The following is a 26467-nucleotide window of genomic DNA, read 5'->3' on the forward strand; positions in this document are numbered from 1 at the left end:
GTTTATGTATTCAAAATATGCAGTTTATCAACTATAACAAATCTTATAATTAGAATGTACTAACATCAAAAACAACAATTATTCAGACTATTAAATTAAATTACTTTATGATATATTATTAAAATATAATATATCTTATAAGATGGATATATTATGTTTATATCAGAAACCAGTTTTTTAAGTGTTGAATAGCTAGATTGAATTTTTGTAATATTACAATATTTATGGACAAATAGTTGGGTAAAAACTAGTTTTGCTGTTTTTAGTTTCTCACTGGGTAAATGTATTGCATAATTTAATGCATAAATTGTTATTAAAATTAACAAAATAATAGTAATTGATAAAATGTAAACAAACGTTACAGCACAATATTATTCTGTAAAAACTTCCCACATATTCAATGTGTTTTGTTACCAAAGGTAAGGCATTTAATTATTAATCACACTGGATTGTGACCAATTTAAACTATATTTCTGATACCCTTGCTTTTTAAATTTGTAAATTATATAATAATATATCATTTGTTATATCAAATGTATTATGATTACATAATGGTGTTTTAATTTATAATGATAAAGTGAGAGAATAGATCAGCTTTTTTAATATCAAGTGACTTAATATGTGATTAATATATACATTCAAAATTCACATGGAATGATTAATTATGTAAAAATATTGGACAAAAAAATTACATTACCAGTATAAAAATAATTTTTCTAAAATCTTTATTTATTTTAATCCAATATATATAACAATTATTTCAAATTCATTGTTTCTCTTTTAACTTTTTAAGTAAAATTGAAGCTCCTGGAGTTTGTTCTTTCTTAATATTTTGCAATACTGCTTGCAATTTTAATATTAAATTACTAATTACTGTTTCAGTTTCATTTTCTATTAGTAAAATAAGCAAAAAGCAACCTCTATTAAATCGTATCCATTGTTTCAGAATATTCTTTGTTAGATAGTCAATTAATATAGAACCAAAAGTAGTCTCTTCCTTTGCTTCTAAATTTTTATCATTTTGAATAAGTTTTTTTAACATCATATGTAGACCTGGATGTTCAATAAGATCGCATTCAGATTCTGTATTAGTAAGAAAAGAAGCGATGGCTTTAAATACACATTTTAATTTTTCACCAGAACCTACTTTCAATACTGCAAGAGTAACCATTAAAACAGATCCTTTTGACAGCCATTCTGCTGTTTCTGAAGCAATTGATTCTAAGTATAAGTCTGTAACAGCTTCACGAAGTTCTTTTTCTCTAATATCAGCTGGTTTTTTGCTCGTTTCATTATTATCTCCTTGACTTAAACACTCTATTATACTTGGTGGAAAATAATGAGGATCCCTCCTTGCTACAAGATATAATATAACATGTTTCCCATATTCATTTAATACTATTTCTGTTAAATCTTTTTGTATTTCAGAGAGAATTATTTTTTTCATTAAAACAGTATCATCGACAGAATCAATGAGTGCTAATAATACCATATACCCATGTTCAGACATGGCAATATTTTTAATATTTTCTTTTAGAACTTTCATAATAATTTTTCTGTCTTTATTAGTTCCATGCCATATACAAAGCATAGCAACTTTAGTACCAACTTTTGTACTAGATAATTCAACTATTAAACTTCTTAACATAACTATCATTTCACTTCTATCTACATTTGAACAATTTGTCAAATATTCCCAAATGACAGTTTGAAGTAATACAGAATTAATAAATTTCTTATTTAAAATTCTAATTACATTTGTTTTTACAGCAGATAATATTGCAGATTTCATACCTTCTGCATTTTCAAAAGTATCAGAAAGAATCTTTACTTTTTTATCTTTGGCTTTTTTGTATATATCACCATAAAATTCTTGTTTAAAATTTATTTTATCTTCATTTGTAGCCCAAGTAGAATATGCAAGTTCAATAAGAGGAGCAGAGACAATATTACTCATCAAATTAACTATATTTCCATACCACTCTGAAATAATATTTTTTCTTAATATTGCAGTTCCATGTTTTAATAAAACTTTTATACAATTCTTTGCATATTTTGATTGAGTCATAGCTATGATAGATGGCTTTAATTCGTCAAATACATTATCTCGTATATCAGATTCACAATATTTGAGTACCCACTGAACTATACGCGATATGTCATGAGTAAATATTATTTTGTTATAATGAGATTTTAATAATTCGTGAAGCTCTTGACTCAACTTCTTTTTTTCTTCTAATGTACAGTCAGTTCTACGTAATTTTTCACTTATTTTTTTTGCTCGAATAGATATTTCATATACATCCGTTAATCTTCTTTCTTTTCTTTTTTCTCTTAAATCTTTCTTCTTCTTTTTAAAGTTCTGCCAATCTTCCTTTTCTGTCGTTAAAATATTATCTTTTGTAATATTTTTTTTATTTTTCAAATCCTTTAAATAACCTTTTTTTTTTAAATCTTTCTGATGTACTTTCAACGAATTCTTTAACAATGGTTTTTCAAATTTTACTTTTTTCTCTATCTTTACATTATTTTCTTTATCCTTTTTCTTTTTTTTGACAACTTTTAAGTCTACTTTCTCTGTGATGGTATCATCATTGTTTAAATTTTTTTTTATCCTTTTCGGTTTTCTTTCCGTAGAAGTTTCTTGCTCTTTTCGTTTCATATTTTAATATAATCCTTAGAAGAAATAACTAAACAAGATTTATACAAGTTAATTAAAAAATTAAAAAAGATGTATTGTATATGAGTGATACAATTTCTGATCTTAACCTTAAATAATATTTTATATTTTTATTATCTATAGAGAGTCTATAAAATTATATGTATTTTTATTTCAATAAATAAACACAAATACTTAAAAAAATGAATACAACACAATATTTCAAGAGTAAACTATTGTTTTAATATTATAGTAAATACACGTGTGATAAATCCGCGTGACCATTAAACTATAATAAGTAATCAAAGGAAAGGAGAGTAGGAACTTTTGTCGCCGATAGGAGCGCTAATGTCGCCGCCATTCAGTAACGTGTATTTTTTTACCGCTAGAATTTGTATAAATTATTAACATCATCACATTCAGAAATCTGACTTACAAAAGCCTGAATTATGGATGCACATAATATACAACATTAACATATATTTAACTTTAACTATTTCACAATAATTGGAAATGGAAATGACCTGTTTCAAATTTGCAATAATTATACACAAAGAATTGTTCGTTTCAATTAACCTACTCATCATAGTGTACATTAATGAATACACATTTGTAATTATGAAGATTATGAAGACAATAAAAATTTTATGTTACCAATTTCAAAGAAATTCATTCAATTGTATATAAAATCTATATAAAATATTATCTATTTAAGATAATACGTAAAGAAATATTATATCGTACGTAATTTATAATTTAAATAAATGCTTATTATTCTGATTAGTTTACTATTTAAATGTGAAAATAAGTCAATGTTAGAGGTTAATTATATATATATAAAAAACTTGGTAAATATCTGTTGATGCGTACATAGCATTGTCGCGCACACGAAACACGCAATTTCCCCCACCACCACTCTTCTCACGCTTTTCAAGGAGCAGCCAGTAGCACGCGGTTTTCTACCCTTCAGTATTGCATAAACCTTTCGATAGGATGATTGTATATTTCGTGGGTTTCGCGATCATTCACATATAATAAATTGTTATAGTGTAAACTCTTTCTAAATTCTGTATATTAAACCTTGTGTCAATTTCATTTTTAAAGAAAAAAGAAGGTGTGTCTTTCGTTTTCTTTGTCAAAGTTAAAAACGTAATATTGGTAAACAAAAGGAAAAAGTCATTCTAATTAATTTCAAATTAATCATTTACAAAAAATTATTACCAATTTTCAAGAAAAGAAGGATCTTTCGCTCGTAAGCAATTTACTTGGTGTGGTGGTAAAAGATGGATCAACAAGTTGGCTCACTGCCCATCTTACTTTTGATCGTAAAAAGAACAAAGAAAGTTCTTTCTAATCGAAATCGATTCTTTGAAACTTGACTTTCTGCTGTATTTCTAACGTGTGACCTGAAGTAATTCGTTCGTTCGATTAATCTTGTTCGACGAAGTCCCGAATTAACCCGGAAAAAAGAGACGTGCGTGAAAAAGACAGATAGATAGATAGGTAGATAGATAGAGAGAGAGAGAAAGAGAGAAAGAAGAAAAAGAAGAGTCAGACAAAAAAGTGAAGAGTAACTTCAGTGAAGAGTAAAGTTACGTTGCATTGTCTTTGGATCGTTCGATCAATCAAGAAACAAAATCTTTTTTTCTAATCACGAAAATTGTTGCCGTAAAAGAACGATTGTTCATTTCGCGTTCGCGATTTCAATTTGTCGTTTAATCCCTATCGTCCATCTGTGCCAGTCAATCGAATTAAGGATCGATCGACCGATTCATTTTTCCGTTAAAAAGTCATAACTGAATCGCTGTGACGGAATGGGTGCATTCGCAAGGTTTTTCTATCGAATTTGTTTTCTCAAGCTCATCAAAGAACTAAATCATATTTTTGATGGTACAAGGTGGTACGCAATAAAAGGATTTCGATATTCCTCGGATCTGAAATCGATGGTTGAATTTTATTGGTAACGACGCTCAAGAGAGAGAAAGAAAAAGAAAGAGAGAGGGAAGGGGAGACAGAGAGAGAGAGAGAGAGAGAGAGAGAGACACAGAGTGAAAGAGAGAAAAAGATAATCGATATATGTCACAACGATTTGTTAAGAATCTTGCAGAAACATCGTCGATTCGATGGAGTTTACTTCCAGAAGAGACAAGTGGAAATGGTTAGAAGAAATCTAATTACTGAAAAGTGAAATAGTGTAGATAATATCGTTCGTCGTGCGACTTAATACGAAAGTGAAGAAAAAGTAAGAAAAGAGAAGAGAAGGGAATAAGGTAGTTTCGTGACGAATGGTTCGATTCGCGCGGGAAATCGAATAGCAAATCGGCACCATTATCTATTTTTCAGAAGTACCGAATATCGTATGTAACGTTTATCAACGATAAGAAAGAAGAACAAAGAAATTATTCACGGTGGCAGTGACGTCAATGCACATTTGCGCGCGTATTTTCGCGTGGGCATGGGACTTTCTCGTCGGTAGCAACGCATATCCGATGCAACATGTAAGTACAATTCTTATATATTCCATTTTCCTTTCATTTTTGTAAAACCTTTCCCCTTCCCCAAGCTAAATTTGATTGTTCATTTATATAGAATTTATCCATAATATGTATAAATGCGTATTTCGAGCGAATATATTGTATTAGTATATTCACATGTCAGGGATGACGGACGGTTAAGGTTTGAAAAAACATTTTTGTATCTTTTAACAATAACATTTTTTTATTTTTGCTCTTCGTTTTTTTTCCTTCCTTTTTTTCTTTCTTTTCCTTTTGTCAAAATGATATATCAAGCCACACCGCATTAGTTCAGATTATATGTGACGTTTTATTATTGGAAATGTAAAATACAAAATTTTTCGCTGATCGGGCTCTTATCGTTGGTGTGTGTTTCGAAAAAGTGCAAAAATGTACTTAAGATACTGTCCATGGATTGGAAGATCCTTGAAATTTGCGAAATAAAATTTTTTTTCCACGGTCAAATTTTGAATGCATGCTACCGGATACGTAGAAATACCATCACGTTATTTGTATACATAGAACATGGAAAATACCAGGAATACAGAACATGCGTTCCGGAACACAGATCACAAATCACAAATCACAAATCACTCAATCAATGCATTTCTAGTGCAACCAACCTCACATTTTCCTATTCTCCATTTCTCTCTCTCTCTCTCTCTCTCTCTCTCTCTCTCTCTCTCTCTCTCTCTCTCTCTCTCTCTCTCTCCCTCTCCCTCTCCCTCTTCCACCCACCTCCTTTCTATCTCTCATTTGAAGCTTTGTAGCCTGTTTTATAGCTAATATTTCCGCAAGTTATAAAAGTATTAAACCTTTCGTCGGATCATGAAGAACGATTATACAAAATGTCGATTGGATTGGACAAAAATAGAAAGAATTTTTGTGAAATTACGAACACACAGATTAAGGCTTTTATATTAATAATAATGATAAGCGTTTTGTAAAAATGGTTTATATAAGCCAGCGATTACACAAGTATTCTTCCAATGAAAATTTCTTTTTCTTTATTTATTTATTTTTTTCTTTTTCCTCTTCTTTATTTTTTTTTTATTTGTTCTTTTTTTTTTGTTTTTTTTTGTTTTTTTGTTTTTTTTGTTTTTTTGACAAAAGTAAGTTAGACCAAGGGACTTCAGAAACAATGACAAGATACACGGGAGGAAGCGTGTCAGGGAAAATCGAATTACTTACGAGCGTCTGAGCATTAAATAGTTCACGTGCAGGTCAAGCTCAACTCTATTATATATATATATATATCCTTTGAAATAGTATTATATTTATATATATATATATATATATATATATATATATATCACGATAATGCGCCTTTCATATGAATGTAGTTTGAAATACGTTGTTGGAGAGATTCATCGTGAGAAATTCGATATAAGATAATATCTACTCGGATTCATTAATACTCGACTGTAACCAGAATTCTACAAATTGTATTTCTCTATTAACTTGTTAATCGAGAAAATTTTCGATCGTTTAACGTAGGACGTATGAAATTTATTTTGATTGAAAATAAAATGACATCGCGTAAATGGAATAAGTAAATTTTGAATAGCTTAATGAATCGTTTTAAAATTTAAGAAAGATTTAAGAAAGTATATAATGATTTCTTAGAAGTAAAATTAAAAAATAAACGATATACATATTTATTATTTTACAAAGAAATAAGTTAAATATTCGTGACGAATTAATTCGTTCTATTCGTTTAATCGATTAATTATTATTACTGTTATTATAGAAATATTGTACAAGAGTCGTGTTCTTAACGTCGATAACTCAGACAAATTTTACCTTCATAATATTTATATTTAATTACATATGTATAATCGTTTATTCATACGAAGTTCGCAGTATTTATCTTTGCCATTTGCTTGTTCTCGAACAGATCAAGTTAGTAACAGAGACTCTCTTATACGGTTTCTATTCAGTTTCAATGGAAAATTTGAAGTACGATTCCTTTTAGAACATCATTGATATGATTAACAGAGATCGGCATGTGCTTTCATCGATAACTTTCACTATATATATATATATATATATATATATATATATATATATATATATATATATATATATAACATTTAATGTTGCATGTATTTAATAGAATTTTAGTACGATCGTGCTTTCGTAAGTTGCTTTATTGCCAGCTTCTCCATCGTCCGCTTATTCGCATCCTAACATTCTCTATTAGTTAGTAATCTAATTATGATCCTCATCACTCTCTACGTCTCGACGATGTCTCCATGTATTCGTAAAGTTTCGTGAATGTCTACCGTGGACCCTAATTCATCTTTCCTACTTCTTGTCATTCCTTTTGTATACGTTCCTCATACGTTCTCCACTTTTATTGGAAATACATATGACCGACTGATCAATCGTTTTTATGAAAATTCACGATGTCATAAAAGTAGAAAAAATGAATGAATATTTTCTAATAATAATTATATTGCGAATAGAAATTTTCGTTCATTAGATATCATTATCTTTATTAATTTTATTGTAGGAACGCATTTCTTTTTTTATTTTTTCTATTTTTTCTTTTCTTTTTCTTTTCTTTTCTTTTTTTTTTTTTTTCGACGCGTTCACATGCCAAGATAATCTGAAATGATTACCCTTACCAAGCAGAGGTTTATCCGATATTGAAAATCGAAGGGAAACTTTGGTCGTAAAATCAAAAGCAGAGATATCGTCTTCCCTTTGTCAAGTAAAAAAAAAATCTCGATTCCAGGTGCTCCTTTCCCTTGGATATATAGATATATCTCATCTCTCATACAATGCTTCTTAAAGGGAAATAGTATTCCTATTTGGAGCTTTTCAACTGTTGGTGGATATTTCGATTTGCGATCGAAGGAATCCATCTTAGAAAGAAAGAAAAAAAGAAAAAAGCTAGAAGAAAAAAGAAAAAAAGAAAAACTTGAATTTTAGTATTAATATTAGTATTCGAGTGAAATCATTGTAGAGAGATGAAAGAATCATTTCTTTCTCGTATCAATTTTCATTTATCAATTTGTTCAATAATTCTTACGAAGAAGAAGAAAACGGCAAATAGAAAAGTCGATTGTAAGATGATCTTAAAATGGTTTGTTAATAACAGATCTAGATTAAGAATAATGAACTTTCGTATTTCGTTTTTTTTTCGAAACAGTAAGAAGATGTTACATAAAATTGAAGGAATTCATTAATTGAAACATTTTCGTGATTATATAGTAATTAGTCAATTTCACGATATTCTTACTTCCAATGAACAATTCAATTCATTTCTCTTACGCGCTCGTTTAATTAGTAAAAGCTTTTACCATCGCAATTTTATATCTCCTTTACGTTTAACGTCTTTCATAGCAATCCTTAAATGTTTTCGATCAAGGTTCCTTGCGATTCATAAACATTTTTTAATCTTTTTTATTTGCGTTTTCATGATATCGTATGATATTCATTATGACAAATTAAAAATAATGTAAGACATAACTTTAACAAGATTAAAAAGATGTAGATACTTAAATACGAATAATCGGCTTATAGGTAGAAAGTTAGTATTCAAAGGATGTCGAACAAGGTGACTTCCGGTAAATCCTGCGACTTTAGAATGATAAATTTCACAGTACACTGATACGATGTAGAAATTTTCATCGTTAAATTGCATTATAAAATACATATTTACATATTAATGTAAAAAACGTGATCGTTACCTCTATGTAGTTCGTTAAAATCTCGACTTGTACTACTTTTCCTTCAAAATGTCCAATCATAAAGCTTAGCTAACTACTTCTTCCTTTATACAATTATTTACATATACGATCTGCCCGCGTATGTTTGCATAGAGATATTTCTTTCTAAATAATTTATCTTACAATAAATTGTATCTACCATTATTTTCTTCAATGATATATTTTTAATTAACACTTTTATCTAACAACAATTGCCGTCCATTCAAATGGTTTCATAAGATTAGGTTATTTCTGAAAAAAGAAAGGGTTCTTGCTTTCCTCTTAATTATACAATGTAATCAATTACTCCTTTAGAAAAAGCCGTATTTTGTGTCATAATTACACGGAAATAACGATGTAATCTGATGTTAAAAAATACTATTTCGTTGAACGTATTTTTTTCATGTATTATTATTTCTATATATTATCTTTTAGATGATTAATTTAATAGCGTTAAAAAAAAAGCAATCAATTGTTTAATTATAATAGAGATATGATTGAATACATTTTCCAAAAGTTTCCTATTATTAACAGATTTGTTTAAAATCCGTTATACATATAAATATATATATATACATATATGTAAATTCGTAACAATCAATGTTACAAATGGATAATGAAAATACATCTCGTTAATCATTTATTATCTACTAATAATATTAACCTTTATAGTCCCTACCGTGTATCTATTGTTAATTATGTTATACATTATCACGATAAAGTATTTAAAAAATGTTTTGCCTTTTCTTTTATATAAATGACGAATGAAAAGAATTCAATGATTTTATGAAATAATCATTGTTCATAAAAAGCGTTCAATAATCACTCTTTTATATATATATATATATATATATTTTTTTTTTCTTTTTCTGAAATTATATACATCCATGAGAGTATTCACAAAGTTTTGTTTCTCTACATAGTTTCTCTACTGATAATAGAGTACTAGCTAGTATTTCCCGTGGCTAGCTTTTTTAAGCTTTGTCTAGCGTATTCAGTTCGTTCTCGTTAGTTGGTAAATGGTTGGTCGTTTTGTCGAGTGTGTCACGAATTTTCTCATGAAGATCTCTTGAAATTCGTGTGCGTGCATATATCACATTCGAAACTTAGAATTTCGTCAAATATACGTGGGAAGTAATTATTGATTCTCCTTTGTGATAAATTAATTAATTTTCCGTGTCCATTTCATTCTATTATAATACGATATTTACAGTCCATTTACTGTTTACTAATATTTACAAGACGTATTTTTATACATATTTGACTAATTAATCATGTTGAAAACTTGGAATATTAATTAATTAACTATAATATTACTTCGAAAGGTGTTTATGGATGAACTTTATAACTTGCTCAGTATTACGTTTGTAGTTTGCTTTTATGGGATTACATTAGTAAAAATTATTTATAATATATATATATATATATATATATATATATATATATATATATATCAGTTCAATTATTTATTTATTTCTTTTTTATTAATTATTACGTGCGTATTTGTATCGCGTTAAAAAAATAAAATATTCTTACCTTTTCCACAGCTTTTACAAATGGAAAATTTGTGATTTCTTTATCGATTTGTGGTTTCTAATGTCGATTCGTGTCCACCAAACGTTTAACTGATTTCGTAATGGTTCATTGCTTTTCCAGTTGTGGTCGCTTTGAACTTAAAATTTAAAAGACACAGAATTAGCTAGCTAATTAGTTGTTGGCTTACGATTGACATTGGCCGATTAATACTTAACATTATTTTCGACAAAATCAACTGACCTTAAAAGAGTACTTGAAATTGCAACTATTCGGTATATAAGTTCATTCTTGTAACAAAATGAAAGCATGTTACCTTCATTTTCGAACTACGCCTGTATATATATATATATATATATATATATATATATATATATGTAACTATATTATTTGTGTGTTGGAAGTTTATGATTAATTTTGTTTCACGAAGATGGAAAGAAAGAGAAAATTTTGTACGTAGCATAATAATGTCGATCTTTGCAAAAATAATTGCATTGTTTCAATGTTGCATTTTACTATTTTTAATTTGGAATAAATTTTTAATATCACATCGTAAAAAACAAAGAATCTTTTGTTTTTTTTTCCCTTTATTGTTTATTGAAATTTTATATGAATTCAAATATTTGGCACATTCCTGAATTCCTTGCTCGATAACTTTTCATTGTCAAACATAGATATATTTTTGTTGAATATATTTAAATCTCGTTCGAGTTGATAATCTTTCTGATTAAAAAAATATTTTATTTCAAAGAAATGTCATGTTTAAATTTTATCAAAGAGCTCATGCATTTTTCTTGAAGGTTTATTATTACATAGGAAGAAGGACATTGTACAATATTACAAAAGAGACGAGTAACATCCTTGGTGACCTTTAGCATGAGAGCGTAGATTAATCTATTAACTTTTTAAAAACATATATATATATATATATATATATATATATATAGTGATATGTGTGTGTGTGTGTATATATCATTGATATTTTCAGCAACCATAATTATAAGAAAATATTTACCTCTTTTAGATAAAATTCAATCGTAAAGATTAAAGACTATATATTTATTGGAATTTTTTTTCCGCTCTTTCAATCGCAGCACATATCAAATCGTTTAAAATGATTTTAAAACTACGCTTATGAAACAAACATTTTAAATGTGGAGATACAGTCATCTACAAAAGTACTTGGGTACTTTTCAAGATTAAACAATATTTTTTTTTTCGACTAAGTTATATGTTTTACATATTTAATTCAGATCGATGTGCTGCTACTATTTATGCTAGGATTTGATCGATTTAGAAGGTATTTACAGGATGCATATAAATCAACCAGATTTATAGGTATATTAAATCGGTATATTCTTTTTCTATACAAATTTTTGATAAAAAATATTGATCGAAAGGTTCATTTTGTGTATATTTTATCGCTGCTACAAGGTAAATAACATTTTTTGTTTTTATTTTTTTTGTTTTATTTTTTTTTATTTTTTCTTTTTTTTTTCTTTTTTTTTTTTCATATAAAATTTCATATAAAACATTGATTTCTTATATCCATTGAAAAAACATTATGGGATATTTAGCTTTGTGTAGAAAAAGTTGTTCAAATTGAAAAAATTTATTTAATAATTCTGTGACTAACTGTATATGCATATTACGTATGCTGTGGTATTTTCTACCCTCGGATTTTATGAATTCCGGTTGCAGTTTTATCGTGTGTTTCACATACTTTCGTATAATATTACGTGTGATAAATCAAAAATCGTGTCAAACAAGGAAACTACTATTTCATACGTTCCGATGATGTCAATTTTTTTTCTTCTTTTTTTTTTGTTTTTATTTTTAAAAGGCAACATATAAAAAGAATTTGAGCGTCTTCTACATGAATTCTTATTCGAAAAAAACTTTCTTTGATTATAACCTTAGCGTAAAATTCGTGAAAGTTATAGCACGTAGTTTTTATCTCGTCATCGTTTTCGTACCGAGATACTTTAGTCGCTTGAAAAGAAATGATAGTACGGGAATAGACTCTACGAAAAGCATTCTGAGAAAAAACGTATCCATTACTCTGGATTTTTTTGTCCGAGATCTTTTTATTTTTTTTTTCCCTTCGAATATTTCTTCTCGAAATATAAGTAATCCAGGACAATATTTTGGCTTCTTGCGTTGTAAGAGTTGTATCTTAAATCATTTCTTTTATTTCCTTTATAGATATAATTAAGACACAATATATAAGAGAAACTTGTTCAGCATCATTGGTGCCTCGTAGAAAAGATAAGATCGTATTATTTTTTATACCGTGAGGATTTTTATTATTAATTTAATTTAGCTCGCTCTTATTTTTATTTTTATAGAGATAAGTAAATAAGTCAAAAGATGAATATATAAGAAATACTTTGTGCGAATACTTATAGATCCGTACGGTGATAATTTCGTTTTTTTAATTGACGTCAAACATCGACGAGATAATAATGAAGAATTATATAATTGAAATCAATATGAATTCTTCGGTATGCTCAAACTAACATCTTTGATGGCTTTTCGCCTTCTTCGTCATTTTTCTTTTAACATCCATTTCTTTCTCATGCTTTTGTAGAACACGCACGAATGCGGGTTCCCTTTATGCAGGATAGCTCTTTTTGTTTTCACATTTACCCTTTACTTTATATAGTACATAGCACGGTTGTTCCTTCGTTTGCATAGTATTTACGCTCTGTTTATTATTTTGTTCTTATTTTTATTCTTTTTTCTTTTCATTTTTTACTATTATTATTTTTTTTCCTTATTTATCACCATTTTAATATGCCATTCTACGCCTTCGGAATATATTTTTTTCTCATATTTAGCCACGTGCAACTAAACAATAAGATATTTATGAACGAACGTTAAAGCATGTTACATATTAGAATTCATATTTATCCTGTGTACTTCCGTAATTTCACTGATGGCTTATTTTAATCGTAATGATGTACGATTATTCTTTAAAATAAGTTTATAAGTTTAATTCATTTATTTATTACTATTCATGTTTGAGCGTTTGTTATGAGTTGGAAGGACAAAGGAAAAAAAGAAAATGTACATACGTCATAAAGTGAATGACGCGTGCTTGTGTGTAAACGATTACGAACAATCCTTTCTATATGCAATATGTTGGTTACTAATTTCATTTATCTTCAAATTTTGTAGTTTAATCGCGAAATGGAGTAAAACCGATCAGGATGAAAATGGTTGGTATCTCGGCTCAAACGCGCTCAATCATTCCTAATTAATGCATTTATTTTCTCATAGAAAGCTAGCGTATAATATATCGTTGGAATAATCGTTATATATCGTTATATAGCGTCGTTAAGGGAAATCCTTTTCACTACTTCGAATAGAGGATCATTTTGAGAAAATTACAATAGGAAAGCCATTAAACGTGACGGTTTCTCTTGTCTCCATTTATATACAATATTTCAATATTCGGTCGGTTTCTATTTCTAAATTTTCTAAAAAATGAAAAACTTGAGAAATGAATCGCTTCATTATGTATAATTTTAATTATTCCCTTTGAAATTTCTTCGATTGAATCGAAAAATTAATCGATAACTCACTTGTCGTTAAAGACTCGAATTTAAATCATTTAATTTAATCTTACATGTGTTCAGGAAATTTCCCGAGTCTAAGGATAGAAGATTGTTTGTGATATGTTGTAACTATATCGATTATACGCAAGCATAATTCTCGCTATTCCATTAGAGAAATATAATCATATATAGTATATAATAGATTTGCAACGATACAGAATGTAACTATGCGTTACAGAATTCTGAGATATTTTATTTGACATTTATCGCTGTGATAGTCTTCTCTCATCGTATAGAAATCTTCAGTTCTGTCCAACGTCATTTCCAACAATACTGAATCTTGTCATGCGTTACGATTCAATTTGCTTTCTTTGGTTATTTCGAAATACATTGTAACATATTGCGGAGAATATTCCATTAAAATTTTTCTTATTGTTAAAAGTACATCAACAATATATATATATATATATATATATATATATATATATATATATATATATATATAGAGAGAGAGAGAGAGAGAGAGAGAGAGAGAGTAAACAAAATTTATGTTCTTTTTTGCCATTATTGATTTTTAAAGAATTGTACTGCTGTTTCCTAAGGCTATCCAAGTATATATACACGTGTGCTCGTGTGCTCTCGACAATTAAAATTTCAAGAACACTGAGAATCTTCGACTTTTCTTTTCTTTTCTTTCTTTCTTTCTTTTTTTTTTCTTTCTTTTTTTTTTCTTTTTTTTTTTTTTTACTTTCCATTCGAGAAACGAATCTTACCGCAAAGTTAATATTTCACTCTGAACATTGTACAGACATGCCGATACTTACTTTTGAAAGTAACGAACCGGCCAAGTTGGATTCTAATATCACTCTCAAACTTTCTTCTTGACTTACGCACAAAGGTCTAGCCTTTCGGAACGATAATATGATTATCCATAAAGAAATCCGAGCCGGATTTTGAGAAGTTCCGAAACTTAGGAAGAAACTTTTCAATTTATACTTTGAAATGAATTGATAGATAAAGAATGTCATGTATCCTATAAAATTTTATTTTATAACGAATAAAAGAATTTGACAAACGAGAGAGCGATTTCGTGTCATCAAATATAAGGTAATTATTTTATGTTATATATGAAGTTGCATAACGCATACCTTTATATACCCGTTACCAAATCCTTCTATCTTTTTTAAATCGTAAAGAGTCTATCGAATTCCCATAGGAGAAGCTAAGAGTATTTTATAATTGGGAGTTGACCTTTTGTTAATCATCCAGATGATAATACATGCATAGCTTGCGTTATTAGTTTATCGATTTTTCGACAAGATTGAAGGAGAGAACGCGAGAGAGAGAGAGAGAGAGAGAGAGAGAGAGAGAGAGAGAGAGAGAGAGAGAGAGAGAGAGAGAGAGAGAGGGATATGAGACAAAGATAAATAAAGCAGATGCATTTATGCATTATATGTTCTTAATTTGAAAAAGATTTCTATGGATACATTACTTGGTACCTTTAATCTTTCATGTAATCCTGAGTGTGCTCTTCTAACTTTTTATCAGCTTCGATGTTTACACGTCAATCTTATCCGCGTTTGTGTAACGTAGTTAAGTTCCTCTCTCTCTATCATGTGGCCGATTAAACCCGCGAATAATTCTTCTTTCTTCATTCGTTATTTCTCACGAATTATTTATCGTTTCAAAGCATCAAGAGAAATGACTGATTCTTGTAAGTTTTTTCTTCGGTAAGTTTTTTTTATTACGTGACGTCTATAAATCTCATTTTTTTCGAGTAATTTTGTTGTAAGTGTACGTAATATTGCGCAGATGTATATTTTTATAGGAACTTTTTGAGATGGAAAATTTATTACAGTCTTTATCTCCAGTTTGAAAATCCAACCGATGTCAATGGCAAAAGATTAGTTGAAATCTTTCGTTCTTAGATATCTTTGGAAAACGAAAAAACAAGGAATAAAAAAAAAAAAGAAGTAAGAAAGAAAATAAAAATACAAATAAATAATAAAAAAGAAAATTGATAGAAGAGGAATTATTGGATTTTTTGGAGTAAGATCGAAGAGAAAAAGAGAGAAAGAGAGAAATCATTTTTTTATTCTTTTTCTTTTTTTTTTTTTTCACAGGACGCCAGTTGAAGGGTTAACAGCATGTAGTTCGTTATCTGCCGCCTAAAAAATACGTTTTCCTTATCTGACAGTTGATTTCTTTATTGGTACAATGATACCAACGTACTCTTTTTATGTACTCACCAACGATGCTCCTCGATAATTGACGGTAGGGGAAAATAAAAAGAAGGAGAGAGAGAGAGAGAGAAAGCGGCAGAGAGCGATTTAATAAAATCCAGTTTTTTCGTACGAGCGACATTGTTTTTGTTCATCGGTAGCAATAAATATCAATAGTGTAGCTAAAATCTTTTTTTCATTTAATGAACAAATTATTCGAATTTTTTTTTAAGCACGCTGGTAACTCTCATTCATATCGATATTAGAAATTGATCGAAACAATTTTTTTTATTGGGAAGAAACAGAATGTCGACAAGCAACTAGTCAACCCCTCGACACTTAGCGGTTTCTTTTTTTTTTTTTTTTTTCATGAGTAAAAGTTGATACAGTATGCTAAAGTGGAATTGGGCTCGCGGGAGAGAAAAAAAGAGATGCTAACGAAAAGGAAAAAGGGAAAAGAAGAGGCGTAAAAAGAAAAGAAAAAATATAAGGAAGAGGAAGCAGGAGAATAAGTGGGGAAGGGATACGAGCATGGAATAAATAATTTTTCGTTCCTTAAGAATTTTTTTCGGGGATAGGGTGGCATGCATCCCTTTATTCTTTTTTCTTCCTTTTTTCTCTTTTTTCCTATTTTTTTCCTTACTCCATCCCTTTCTTTATCCTTTTCTTCTTCTTCTTCTTATTCTTATTCTTATTCTTATTCTTTTCCCCTTTTTTCTTGATCTCCCATCTTTTCTTTTTTTCTTTTTTTTTTTTTTCTCTTCACAAGTCAGCGATAGCACGAAGAGGAAGAATGGCGAAGGTTCTCCGTGTTACTCTCGTCTGATTAAACACCCTACCTTGCCTAATTTTCGGATAATAACCTGCGGAGCTTCTTGATAGGGGAAAACGAAAGAGTGCGGATTAAACAGGATTCATTAGCTTAGAACGACTTAGAATAAAATATGCAAAGCGTTTCGTTGATCTTCCTAGCCTAATTATTTAATTTCTTTCTCTCTTTCTCTCTCTCCCTTTCTGTATTTTCTCTTATTTATTTACTTCCTTATAATATAACGAGTGTCCGATTTGCTTCCATATCAGCGTTAAAGTTTAAGCAAAAATGTGATTGTAAGATTCAATGAAGCTCATCATTTTTTCCCCTAGTAATTTATATGTATATCCCCTAGGAATTTACACACACACACACACACACACACATGCACGTATATATACGTATGTACGTACGCGCATACGTATTTACTTGACTCGATAAACACGTTAAGCAAGAACAACGGTTATTATTAGTATCCTTTTCTCTTCCTTCAAAATCCTTAAGTTCCACGGAGAGAGTAGAAGATGGTTAAGCCAGTGGAAAGGCGTCGATCGATATGCAATTAAGGTGTATACTCGACATAGACCAATAGAACGGCTCTACATCCTGAATAAATATTTACCGGGATGCATTGTGGAGAAAGAGAGGTGGATAGAGTGAATGAGTGAGTGAGTGAGAGAGAGTGTGTGTGTGTGTGAGAGAGAGAGAGAGAAAGAAAGAAATAGATATAGGAAGGTGTTCGGTCATGGTGTCGCTTTTATTTGCTTGAAAAGAAGAATAGTATTTGCATTTGTACCGTGCCTTCCGATAATCACCTCTTTGAAATTTCGGATCACGTGGAGAATTTATTTTTATTTATTTATTTACTTTTTCCTTTTATTTTTCTTTTCTCCTTTTCTCCTTCCCGATTAATCGAACTCTTTCGAAATGGAGAAGTATTGTAACATTTAGCGGGAGAGGAAAAGTCACGAAAACTCACGTTGGATACATGCTTAACCCGATTAGAATATTGCTTTTACTTTCGTCTGTAAAAATAAAAAAAAAAAAAAATAAATAAATAAAAAAGAAAAAGAAACATAGCTGTCATACTTATCGCCGTTACGAGTGTCCTTCGAGGTTACGTGGTCGACGATTTAAAAGTCTGCGGTAAAAAAAGAAAAAAGTATTGATGAGTTTTGAATGCTTTAAAACAAACGACGAGAGTACGTATACGAACGTGCAGATAACGAATTGTGTGTAAGTATAGATGCAAGAGTGGATGGACGGACGCATACGTTGAAAGAAAAGCATGGCTGGTTGCTTTTTCAATTCTCTCGTTCAATTTAAATCAATACGATTTCTATAGAATGCAAAAATGCGTATAAAAAAAATATATATATATATATATACACTATTGGAAAAACAAGCTTCATAGATAAAATCCAATATTTTAGCGTTCAGTTTTCGTCGAATGATCAAGTTATATATATATATAGATATACGCGCGCGCGCGCGCGCGCGCGTGTGTGTGTGTGTGTGTGTATGAGTATGTGTGTATATATATGTATATATGCCATCTGCGATTTTTAATTTATTAATTTATGTGCAGCAACAGTTCTAGATATCGTTTTAATACGCGATATCTTTCGTGGAATGCGGCAACATTAATTCCTTTTAAATATATGTTTCCATCGCAACGTAACGTTTGAGCTAATGGAAAATACGATAGCTTCGTATTTTCCATAAGAATTCTATTTTACTGCTTAAACGATGAGTAAGCCCATCTCTCTTTATAATTACAAAATCGATCGTGATGTAATTAAACGTTAATGCTGTTAAATTCAAAGTATCAGTTGTTGCTTCGTTCATCGTGGAAAGGTATAGAGGAGTCAACAGGTTGCGCACGGTCGAAGAATAAGAGTAGACCGACCGATACTTATTAAAAAAGAAATACCATGGAAAATACCGGAAAATAAAATATCTGATTTTCGTTTCTAAAGTGGATAGAAAATTGGTCGTCAAAAGGCGAGCGTTAATCGTCCATCAAGTAGAGAACATCCTATTTGTCCCTGTATAAAAGTGCTTTATTTTCACGTTACCATCAAGAAGTAGTCCATCATCCTGTTGGACAGGCAATCGGTTTCGACTTTTTTTTTTTATATTATCGGACTACGAAGTTGGGATTACGCTTGATCAAATTTGTTCTTGACTTTTTTTTTTTTTCTTTTTTCTTTTTTTTCTCTCCCCCTTTTTCGTCAATGATTTTCCCGGTCGAACGAAGAATCACGGTATCAATAAAGGATCACAAAGCTTTTTTCCCCCAAGTAGATTCTTTCTTACCCTCACGTGGCAACGATTTCTTTAATAATGTTTGTATATGTATATGTATACGTATATGTATATATAAAATATTTGTCAAAGAGAAGCTTTAAGGAAGTCTTTGAATGACCTTATTATTAATCGATCAAAAGATTATCGGATGATCGAATTAGAAGGTCATTTTTATTTCACGTCGTTTTACAGACAGTTGGAATAGAGGTGCGGGTGACCAACGAGATACCCGTCTCTGTGACAGAGGAAAATGCGATAAGGGATGTTGCACCACCCTGGATGGCGTCGCCGGCTCCCAGCAGGACTACCCCGGCGACTCCTACGCATCCTCATCCTCAATATTTGTCACCCCATGTCTTTCAAGGACGCAACTCTCTCTGTTGCACGAACGGTAAGATTTTTCCGATAATCTTGCATCTCTCGTTTTCCATTTCCACAAACGTAAGTTCTGGATTTAAAACGGTGGTCCTTTTCTTTGAAAAGATCTATTTGGAAGAATATTATTTCTTAATGTTCTCGTTTTCTTAAAATGAACGACCATACTCGAGTACGATATATGTACGTACGTATTGACCTTCTTCTTATGCCTCTTTAACTTCGAAAGCGTTCGATTTTATTTTAATTATAACATTCTTGTTCTTTTTTTCCCTTTCCCTTTTTCTTTTTTCTTTCCTTTTCTTTTCTTTTTTTTCGCACGTACAAACAACGTGTTAAAATAAGAAAGTAACTTTCTTGTTACTATTAGATTTATAATCGTATAACGAGTGTAAATGGGTACGTGGTAGTAAAGATCGTGTATTCTTTCGAAGAAACTCGTTAATTAAGCGAGTTGCAATTACAAAGTTATTTCTTAATACAGAATCGACTACTTTTCAATATAACGTTTAGCTTTTCAAAGGTTTGCAATTTTAAGAATCTTCGTTGACGTTTCAACGAAGTTCTTTTGTTCTTTATACCAAGAACAATTTAATTAAATTAACTCTTATACATTAGCAAAAGTTCTATCCATGTAAAATTTTTTGAAAAGGGAGGAGAACGAAAGCATGGGAAGGTTTAAGCAAGACACGTTGATGCTTACAAAAGAAATCCTTTGAAAAGGACTATGTCGGAATTTGGATTTTTTCTTTTTTTCTCTACGAGATATTTGCGATTTTCTCCTCAATGTAAGAATTTTTTTCTCCTTTTTTCTTTTTTTTTTTTTTTTTAATATTTCGTTCAAAGTTCTTTAAACGTACCGTTCGATCTTCGATCTACGAACGAAGATGGACGTTGACGATATAAAAAGTAAAAATATTTAAACTCTTTTCTATTTAACGATATCAAGTCTATCGGATAAAGTTAAGTTTAAAAAGCGGTAAATAAACTGTAACGTCGTTTCGATTCGATATTTTCAGATTATACATTGCGAAGGCGACGGCCTATGACGCTTCGAATTGGGCCGCGCTTGAGTTTACCAAATAAAAGTACATCCGCACCGACGACTACGACCGATGGAGAATGGCCAGCGATTAGGTGAGTTTTTTTTTTTTTTTATTTTTCTTTTGTTTTATTATCGTCCTTTGTTTATTTATTTTCTCTTTTATCTCTTTGCCTACATCCGTCTCTCCGTCACCCCTTCCTCTGACCACCGATGCCCGATAATTTTTAATCTCGAGCAAAAATTTTCAAATTATCCTGATTAGCCATGAGCTCGTTATCGTATCTCGAATAAATATCTAATTAATAACGATAATTATCCGAAGCTTTCTACATGACCGGAAAAATATTTGTTGCAAGCTCTATTTTCGATATTGGTTATTCGAATTACACGGTTTACGTACGATGATAATCCTACTAGCAATTCGATAACAATCAAAAAGGAGAAAATGAAATAACGAGGATCGGATTCATTGATGCTCGGCCGAGTTTCGAGAAGCGAAGTGATTTAACGAAGTCGACCTTTTCGTTTAATTTGTAAGCGAAGAGGACCTTTTTCCGCGTAGTTTAGAAACAGGCGTTGTTTAAGCTTTAGTTCTATAGAAATTAAACGTTTTGACTTTCGCCTAAGTTTTCACGTTTAATGTCATGCATATGAATGTACTTACTCGGGTAATGTTAAGAAAATATAAAACTTTAATTTGGCTATGGAAAAATGTTATTAACTGTTTGTCGTAGAAACTTCATTAAGAGAACAGTCTTTGTTTCTTTCTGTTTTATTTTTCTTTTATTTTTTTTTTTATTTTCTTTTTTTTTCTTTTCTTTTTTTTCCTTTTTTTTCCTTTTTTTTTCATAAATTCATTCCGAAAGTAAAGTTTCACGAGTGAATCTTATTTTCTAGATGTTTGTTTTATTTTTTTATAGTTGTAATTTTATATATATATATATTTTTTTCTTTTTTCTTTTTCTTTTTTCATAAATTCATTCCAAGAATAAAGTTTCAAAAGTAAATCTTTCTTCTCTAGATGAATTTTCGAGCTAAATTTTTATTTCTTTAATTTTTCTTTTTGTTTTGTTTCGTTTTTTTGTTTTTTTTTTGTTTTTTTTTTGATATAATATTTATACAAGTAGAATATTAAAACGAAAAAGATATAAACATTATTATCGATTTCCATTTCTTTTTTCATTTTATCGACGTAGATTTTAGCAGCCGAAGATACAAGGGTAATTTCACGTATTATCAATTTCTAGGATACTCGACGTTTGTAACTCTGAATTATCGACATTTGTTAAAGCGTATTCATTGATAACGGAAAATAACATTTTTATTCGATAATTATTATCAAGTTATTTATATTAATATCCGTCTCGCAATGTTTACGGTAAGACGTTTATTAATAACCACATTTTCCTTCTCTTTTTAAGAGATTCTCCCTCTCGTAGTAGAAAAACATCCTAAGAATAGTCATTCCCATGATAGGGTACATTCTATTCTTAATCTTCATTATTACGTTACGATCAAAAGACAATCCACCTTAAGATAAGGGGAATATTATTTTTCTATATTTTCTCAAGAAATTAAAGGGTATATACATAGATCCTTAACGAGACTTCGATTATATGAATGATTTATAAACAAAAACAAAAAAGAAAAAGAAAAACAATTTTGTAAACTGATTAAAATTATATCTTTACTTCGGTAAATTCGCCAATTGTCGGTAAAGTGGATGTCTGTATTATTTTTTTTGTACGATAAGAAATGTCTTATTATCTCCTTTTCGAAGATTCGCAGGATCACGTAGTTCGGCGGGTTGGTCGTTAGGTGACGCGTCGATCGTCGAGAGGGACGCCACCCCTCGTGATTCGTCTCGCTCGTCTTTTGTTGTTACTCGCGCTTCGGCAGGGCGCTTTGTCAAGAGTCGCGCGTGATTACGGACTAACCGATCGTACGGATTCGAAGTGATCACTTCGTTTGAACTTTTCATTCTCTCGTTTTCCTTTGAGAGAGGACGTGTGTATTCGTTTCGTAAATTGAATTGTTTCGTACCGTACAGCTTTTCCGGCGTGGATCGAGAATCGCGTGTTCCGCGTATGTGCGAAAGCGAACATCGAGAGAATTGGTAAATGCATGTACGGTACTTTAGCGGGTTTCAACGCTAACGCTTTTCTACTTGTTTATATAGCCGTCCAAAGAGACAAACGCAATACAGTGAAATCCATTATATCATTGAAAATCGAATCAATCCAATAGCAATCAAGGTAAAGGCGAAGCAACGTGAATCCTCTTCCTCTTTCTCGTTATTTTCGATTTTTCGAATCGATTTTTGGCGCCTTCTTTTTATGGTTACCGATTTAAGTGATATATGAATTGAAAAGTATACCGACGAGAAATGATCGACCATAGAAAGAATTACAGTGATATTACGAAGAAACGAATATGAAGAATATTTTTTGTGATAAAAAAATTAATTTATTTCGTTTAGTATAGTGAGTGTTTATTATTCGAAACATTCGAAAATGCCCCGGAAAAAATTGACGATCTTCGCAGGTTAGGTGTCCGTTGATCTTAAAACCCGCGCGCCAAAATTTTATTGGGAATTCTCTTGTTCGTATTCGAAGGAAAAATTCTACTTTCATAGGGAAAATAATTCATTGTTATTACATTTTCGTAACTTCAAATTGCATACAAATTTGCATATGTATGCATGTGGGTGTGTGTATATGCATATATATATATATATATATATATATATATATATATACACGCTGTAGATATATGATTCAGACGTTGCAGTAAGAAAAAAAGAGGAGAAAAATAAAAAAGAAAATGTATCTTCGTTGTTGACAAGAAGAGTGGGAAACAGAGCACGTGGTTTTCGCGTGGCTCGTGAAAAAAAAAACGTGGGATAATAGATTTTTTCAAGAAAATGCGACTTTCAAAGTTCAAGTTTTATTTTTGAACGTTCGAGACAACGAGAGAGAGAGAGAGAGGGAGAGAGAGAGAGAGAGAGAGAGAGAGAGCGAGAGCGAGAGCGAAAAGAAGAAGAAAAAGAAAAAGAAGAAAAGAAGAAAATCATGTTCGCTGTTTTCAAAGCAAATATTTGCTTACAAACAAGTGAAAATATTTTTCGTTTATTTCGACAATACAAAAGTCGAATTGAATAATACACATCGGTCGTATGACTGGTCTGACTTTTGGTTGTTCTTAGAAAATTGCGACGCCATATTGAAATTTGATAGCAAGTCACGCGAGTGTGTGTTTTTCTTGGCGCGAGAATTGGCTTCTAGATAAAAGTTTTTTCCTTCTCTTATCGCATTTCATCTCTTTTTTTTTTTTCTTCTGTATTCTTTTCATCTATCATCGACAACAAAAGACGTCGAAGAATTTTCGAAAAAAGAAAAAAAAAAAAACAATAAAAAAATAAAACACAAAGATCGAACGAGGCTTTTCATATTGCTTTCAAGGATATTTGGTGAAAAAAGAAGAGAAAGAAGAAGAAGAAGAAGAAGAAGAAGAAGAAGTAGAAGTAGAAGAAGAAGAAGAAGAAGAAGGAATATTGTATATCGAGAATAAGCTAGAAAAAGATAGGAAAAGAGAAAAAAGGATGGCGAATCGTAAAGGTAAAAAGAAAAATGAGACAAAAATAAAAAAGAATCAATTTCTTGGTTTCTTTTACGGACGTTTGGAACTGATCGAAAAATATTTTGATCTTGGTTTTTTTTCGAGCCAAGATGCTAGAAAAGTTGCTTATATATATATATATATATATATATGAGTGGTGTGTATGTATATATATATATTTTTTATCACGTTATGGAATCTATACCTTCTTTTTTTTTTTTCAAAATGAAAACACTTTCTATGCGATTCGTGTAAAGAATAAACTTAGAAGCTGTAGAGTATTTAAGTCGTATTTTTTTATGCTGTCGTCAATGAAGTACGCTTAGAAAATAAAAAAAATTCTTTTATAAAGGATTTCAAGTAACTTTCTGTTTTCTTTTTATTAAAGTATACGAAGTAAAACGTAGTCTTTCTCTCTCTCTCTCTCTCTCACTCTCTCTCTCTCTCTCTCTCTCTCTCTCTCACTCTCTCTCTCTCTCTCTCTCTCTCTCTCTGTCTCCGTCAAACGATTTCATAAATTCTTTACTGTAAGAGAAAATAATTAATGAAATTAATTTCAATCGCATAATCATCGAAATAACGGTTAATTGCCTTGATGGATCGAAAGTTTATATAACCAAACTCAACAGATTTCGTGACCATACCGATAGTAATGGTCAAAGTGATGTTATAGTTAATAGTTAGCAGAAACATCGTATTTCAAGGTTTCTCGAAATACAACGGTATGAAATAACATATATCTAACTTGGATTCTAACTGTCCGTTTATCTCGAATTAACAAAAGTAAATCTAAAACCTAAGTATCGGATAAAGTTTCTTAGGAAATTTTCGAGAATAATAATAATAATCTATTAAATTTTCATAGAAAATTTCTCAATGAAATTAATTTTGTTATTAAGAGAATTAACCTTCGAACTGTTCTTTCGTTTATATCGGCAAATTAGATATCGGTCGTAATCGGTCGATCGTTTTCTCAGATCAAAGAGAAAAAAATCGATGATGCATTTTGAAAGGATTATTATCAGGGCGATGCCATAGAAAGAATTTCTTGGCGAACTCGATGCATTTATACGAGTTATGAATTTTATATTATTTTTCTTTTTCCTTTTTTCTTTTTTTTTTTCTTTTCTTTTCCTTTCCTTTTTTTTTTTTTTTTTTTGTTTTGTTCTTCGTTTCATATGTAATTTCTCTTTAAAACGTATCGTGAATTGGCCACACCCTTGTCAACGTATTCCATATCATATAAACACAAGCATGCTCTCTTTTTCATCGTCGTTGTGTCCTTTGTGGTCTACCAAAATTGATCAAGCTGTCGATTTGTCTTTGCAAAAGTTGACCATGTGTCTTGTAGTTTGAGGGAATGTCAACGTCGAAAGCAAATTCGTCTTTGATCAGTTAATGTGCTCTTTCCTGCCTATGCCTCAGCTACCACGCGTTGCACGTGTTAATTCTGATAATTAGTAAACGTGACTATGTCCGATCGATACGTATACGTAAGTTTATCATACGTAACTCGATTATTCTTCGTCCTATTCAAAAAGTTTTCTGATCTATTTCCTCGATATATATATACATATATATATATATATATATATTATATTTACGCAAGATAACACGTAAGATCCTTTTACAAAATAGTATTTAAATTCGTCGAGATTTATTTTTTGTTTAATATCAAACGTAAAATTATTTCAACATGTTGTGGCTTCGTTCTTTATCTGACTAAAATGAAAATACATATTTTTTAATATCTAATTTTTTTTCTTTTTTCTTATATTTTGTCTGCTTTTTATATTTTTTTCTTTCTTTATATATTTTTTATGTCTTTTTCTTTTTCTCTATGTATTTTTTGTTCAGCTATTCTATTTTCCGTTTTGTTAATTATTTCGATTATTTAATATCGTTATGCTATAGAATTTCGTTAGTCAGTTATATATTTCAATCGACCTTAGAAATTCTTTGGAAAAGAAAAAGGAAAAAAAAAACAAAGAAAAGAAAAGAAGAATACATACAACTTTTCTAGGGTAAATTTTATTTCCCGACTATTACTCTTTCCTTCGTCGAAAGTATGAAATAATGAAACGCACTTTGCCGTACTCTGCCAT

General features: G+C 30.2%; 2 protein-coding genes and 1 long non-coding RNA gene across 3 annotated transcripts in view; 1 reads left to right on the forward strand and 2 right to left on the reverse strand.

The window, feature by feature from the left end:
- Nucleotides 1–708: 708 nt before the first annotated feature.
- Nucleotides 709–2970, reverse strand: LOC124950292 (protein penguin). The gene is made up of 2 exons (XM_047496764.1): nt 2770–2970; nt 709–2690 (listed from the first exon to the last, which is right to left on the reverse strand). Exon 2 carries the CDS (start codon nt 2660–2662, stop codon nt 767–769), a length of 1896 nt encoding a protein of 631 aa, XP_047352720.1. The 5' UTR covers nt 2663–2690; nt 2770–2970; the 3' UTR covers nt 709–766.
- A 1781-nt stretch (nt 2971–4751) lies between these two features.
- LOC124950291 (cAMP-specific 3',5'-cyclic phosphodiesterase) overlaps nt 4752–26467 on the forward strand; it is a 333991-nt gene continuing 312275 nt past the window's right edge. The window contains exons 1-3 of the mRNA XM_047496751.1: nt 4752–5157; nt 19517–19715; nt 20719–20836. Of these exons, the coding sequence (XP_047352707.1) occupies nt 5083–5157; nt 19517–19715; nt 20719–20836 (392 nt within the window). The 5' untranslated portion in view covers nt 4752–5082. The remainder of the gene's footprint in view (nt 5158–19516; nt 19716–20718; nt 20837–26467) is intronic.
- The window catches only part of LOC124950299, a 30058-nt gene continuing 21556 nt past the window's right edge, over nt 17966–26467 (reverse strand). Inside the window, exons 2-3 of the long non-coding RNA XR_007101316.1 lie at nt 18104–18155; nt 17966–18039 (exon numbers count right to left, since the gene is read on the reverse strand). This is a non-coding gene — a long non-coding RNA (uncharacterized LOC124950299). The remainder of the gene's footprint in view (nt 18040–18103; nt 18156–26467) is intronic.

The sequence above is a fragment of the Vespa velutina genome, chromosome 7 (assembly GCF_912470025.1).
Source record: "Vespa velutina chromosome 7, iVesVel2.1, whole genome shotgun sequence".
Taxonomy (NCBI): Eukaryota; Metazoa; Arthropoda; class Insecta; order Hymenoptera; family Vespidae; genus Vespa; species Vespa velutina.

What these genes read in the sequence shown, in the direction of transcription:
- LOC124950292 (XM_047496764.1), bottom strand. Translation starts at nt 2,662, where the DNA reads ATGAAACGAAAAGAGCAAGAAACTTCTACGGAAAGAAAACCGAAAAGG.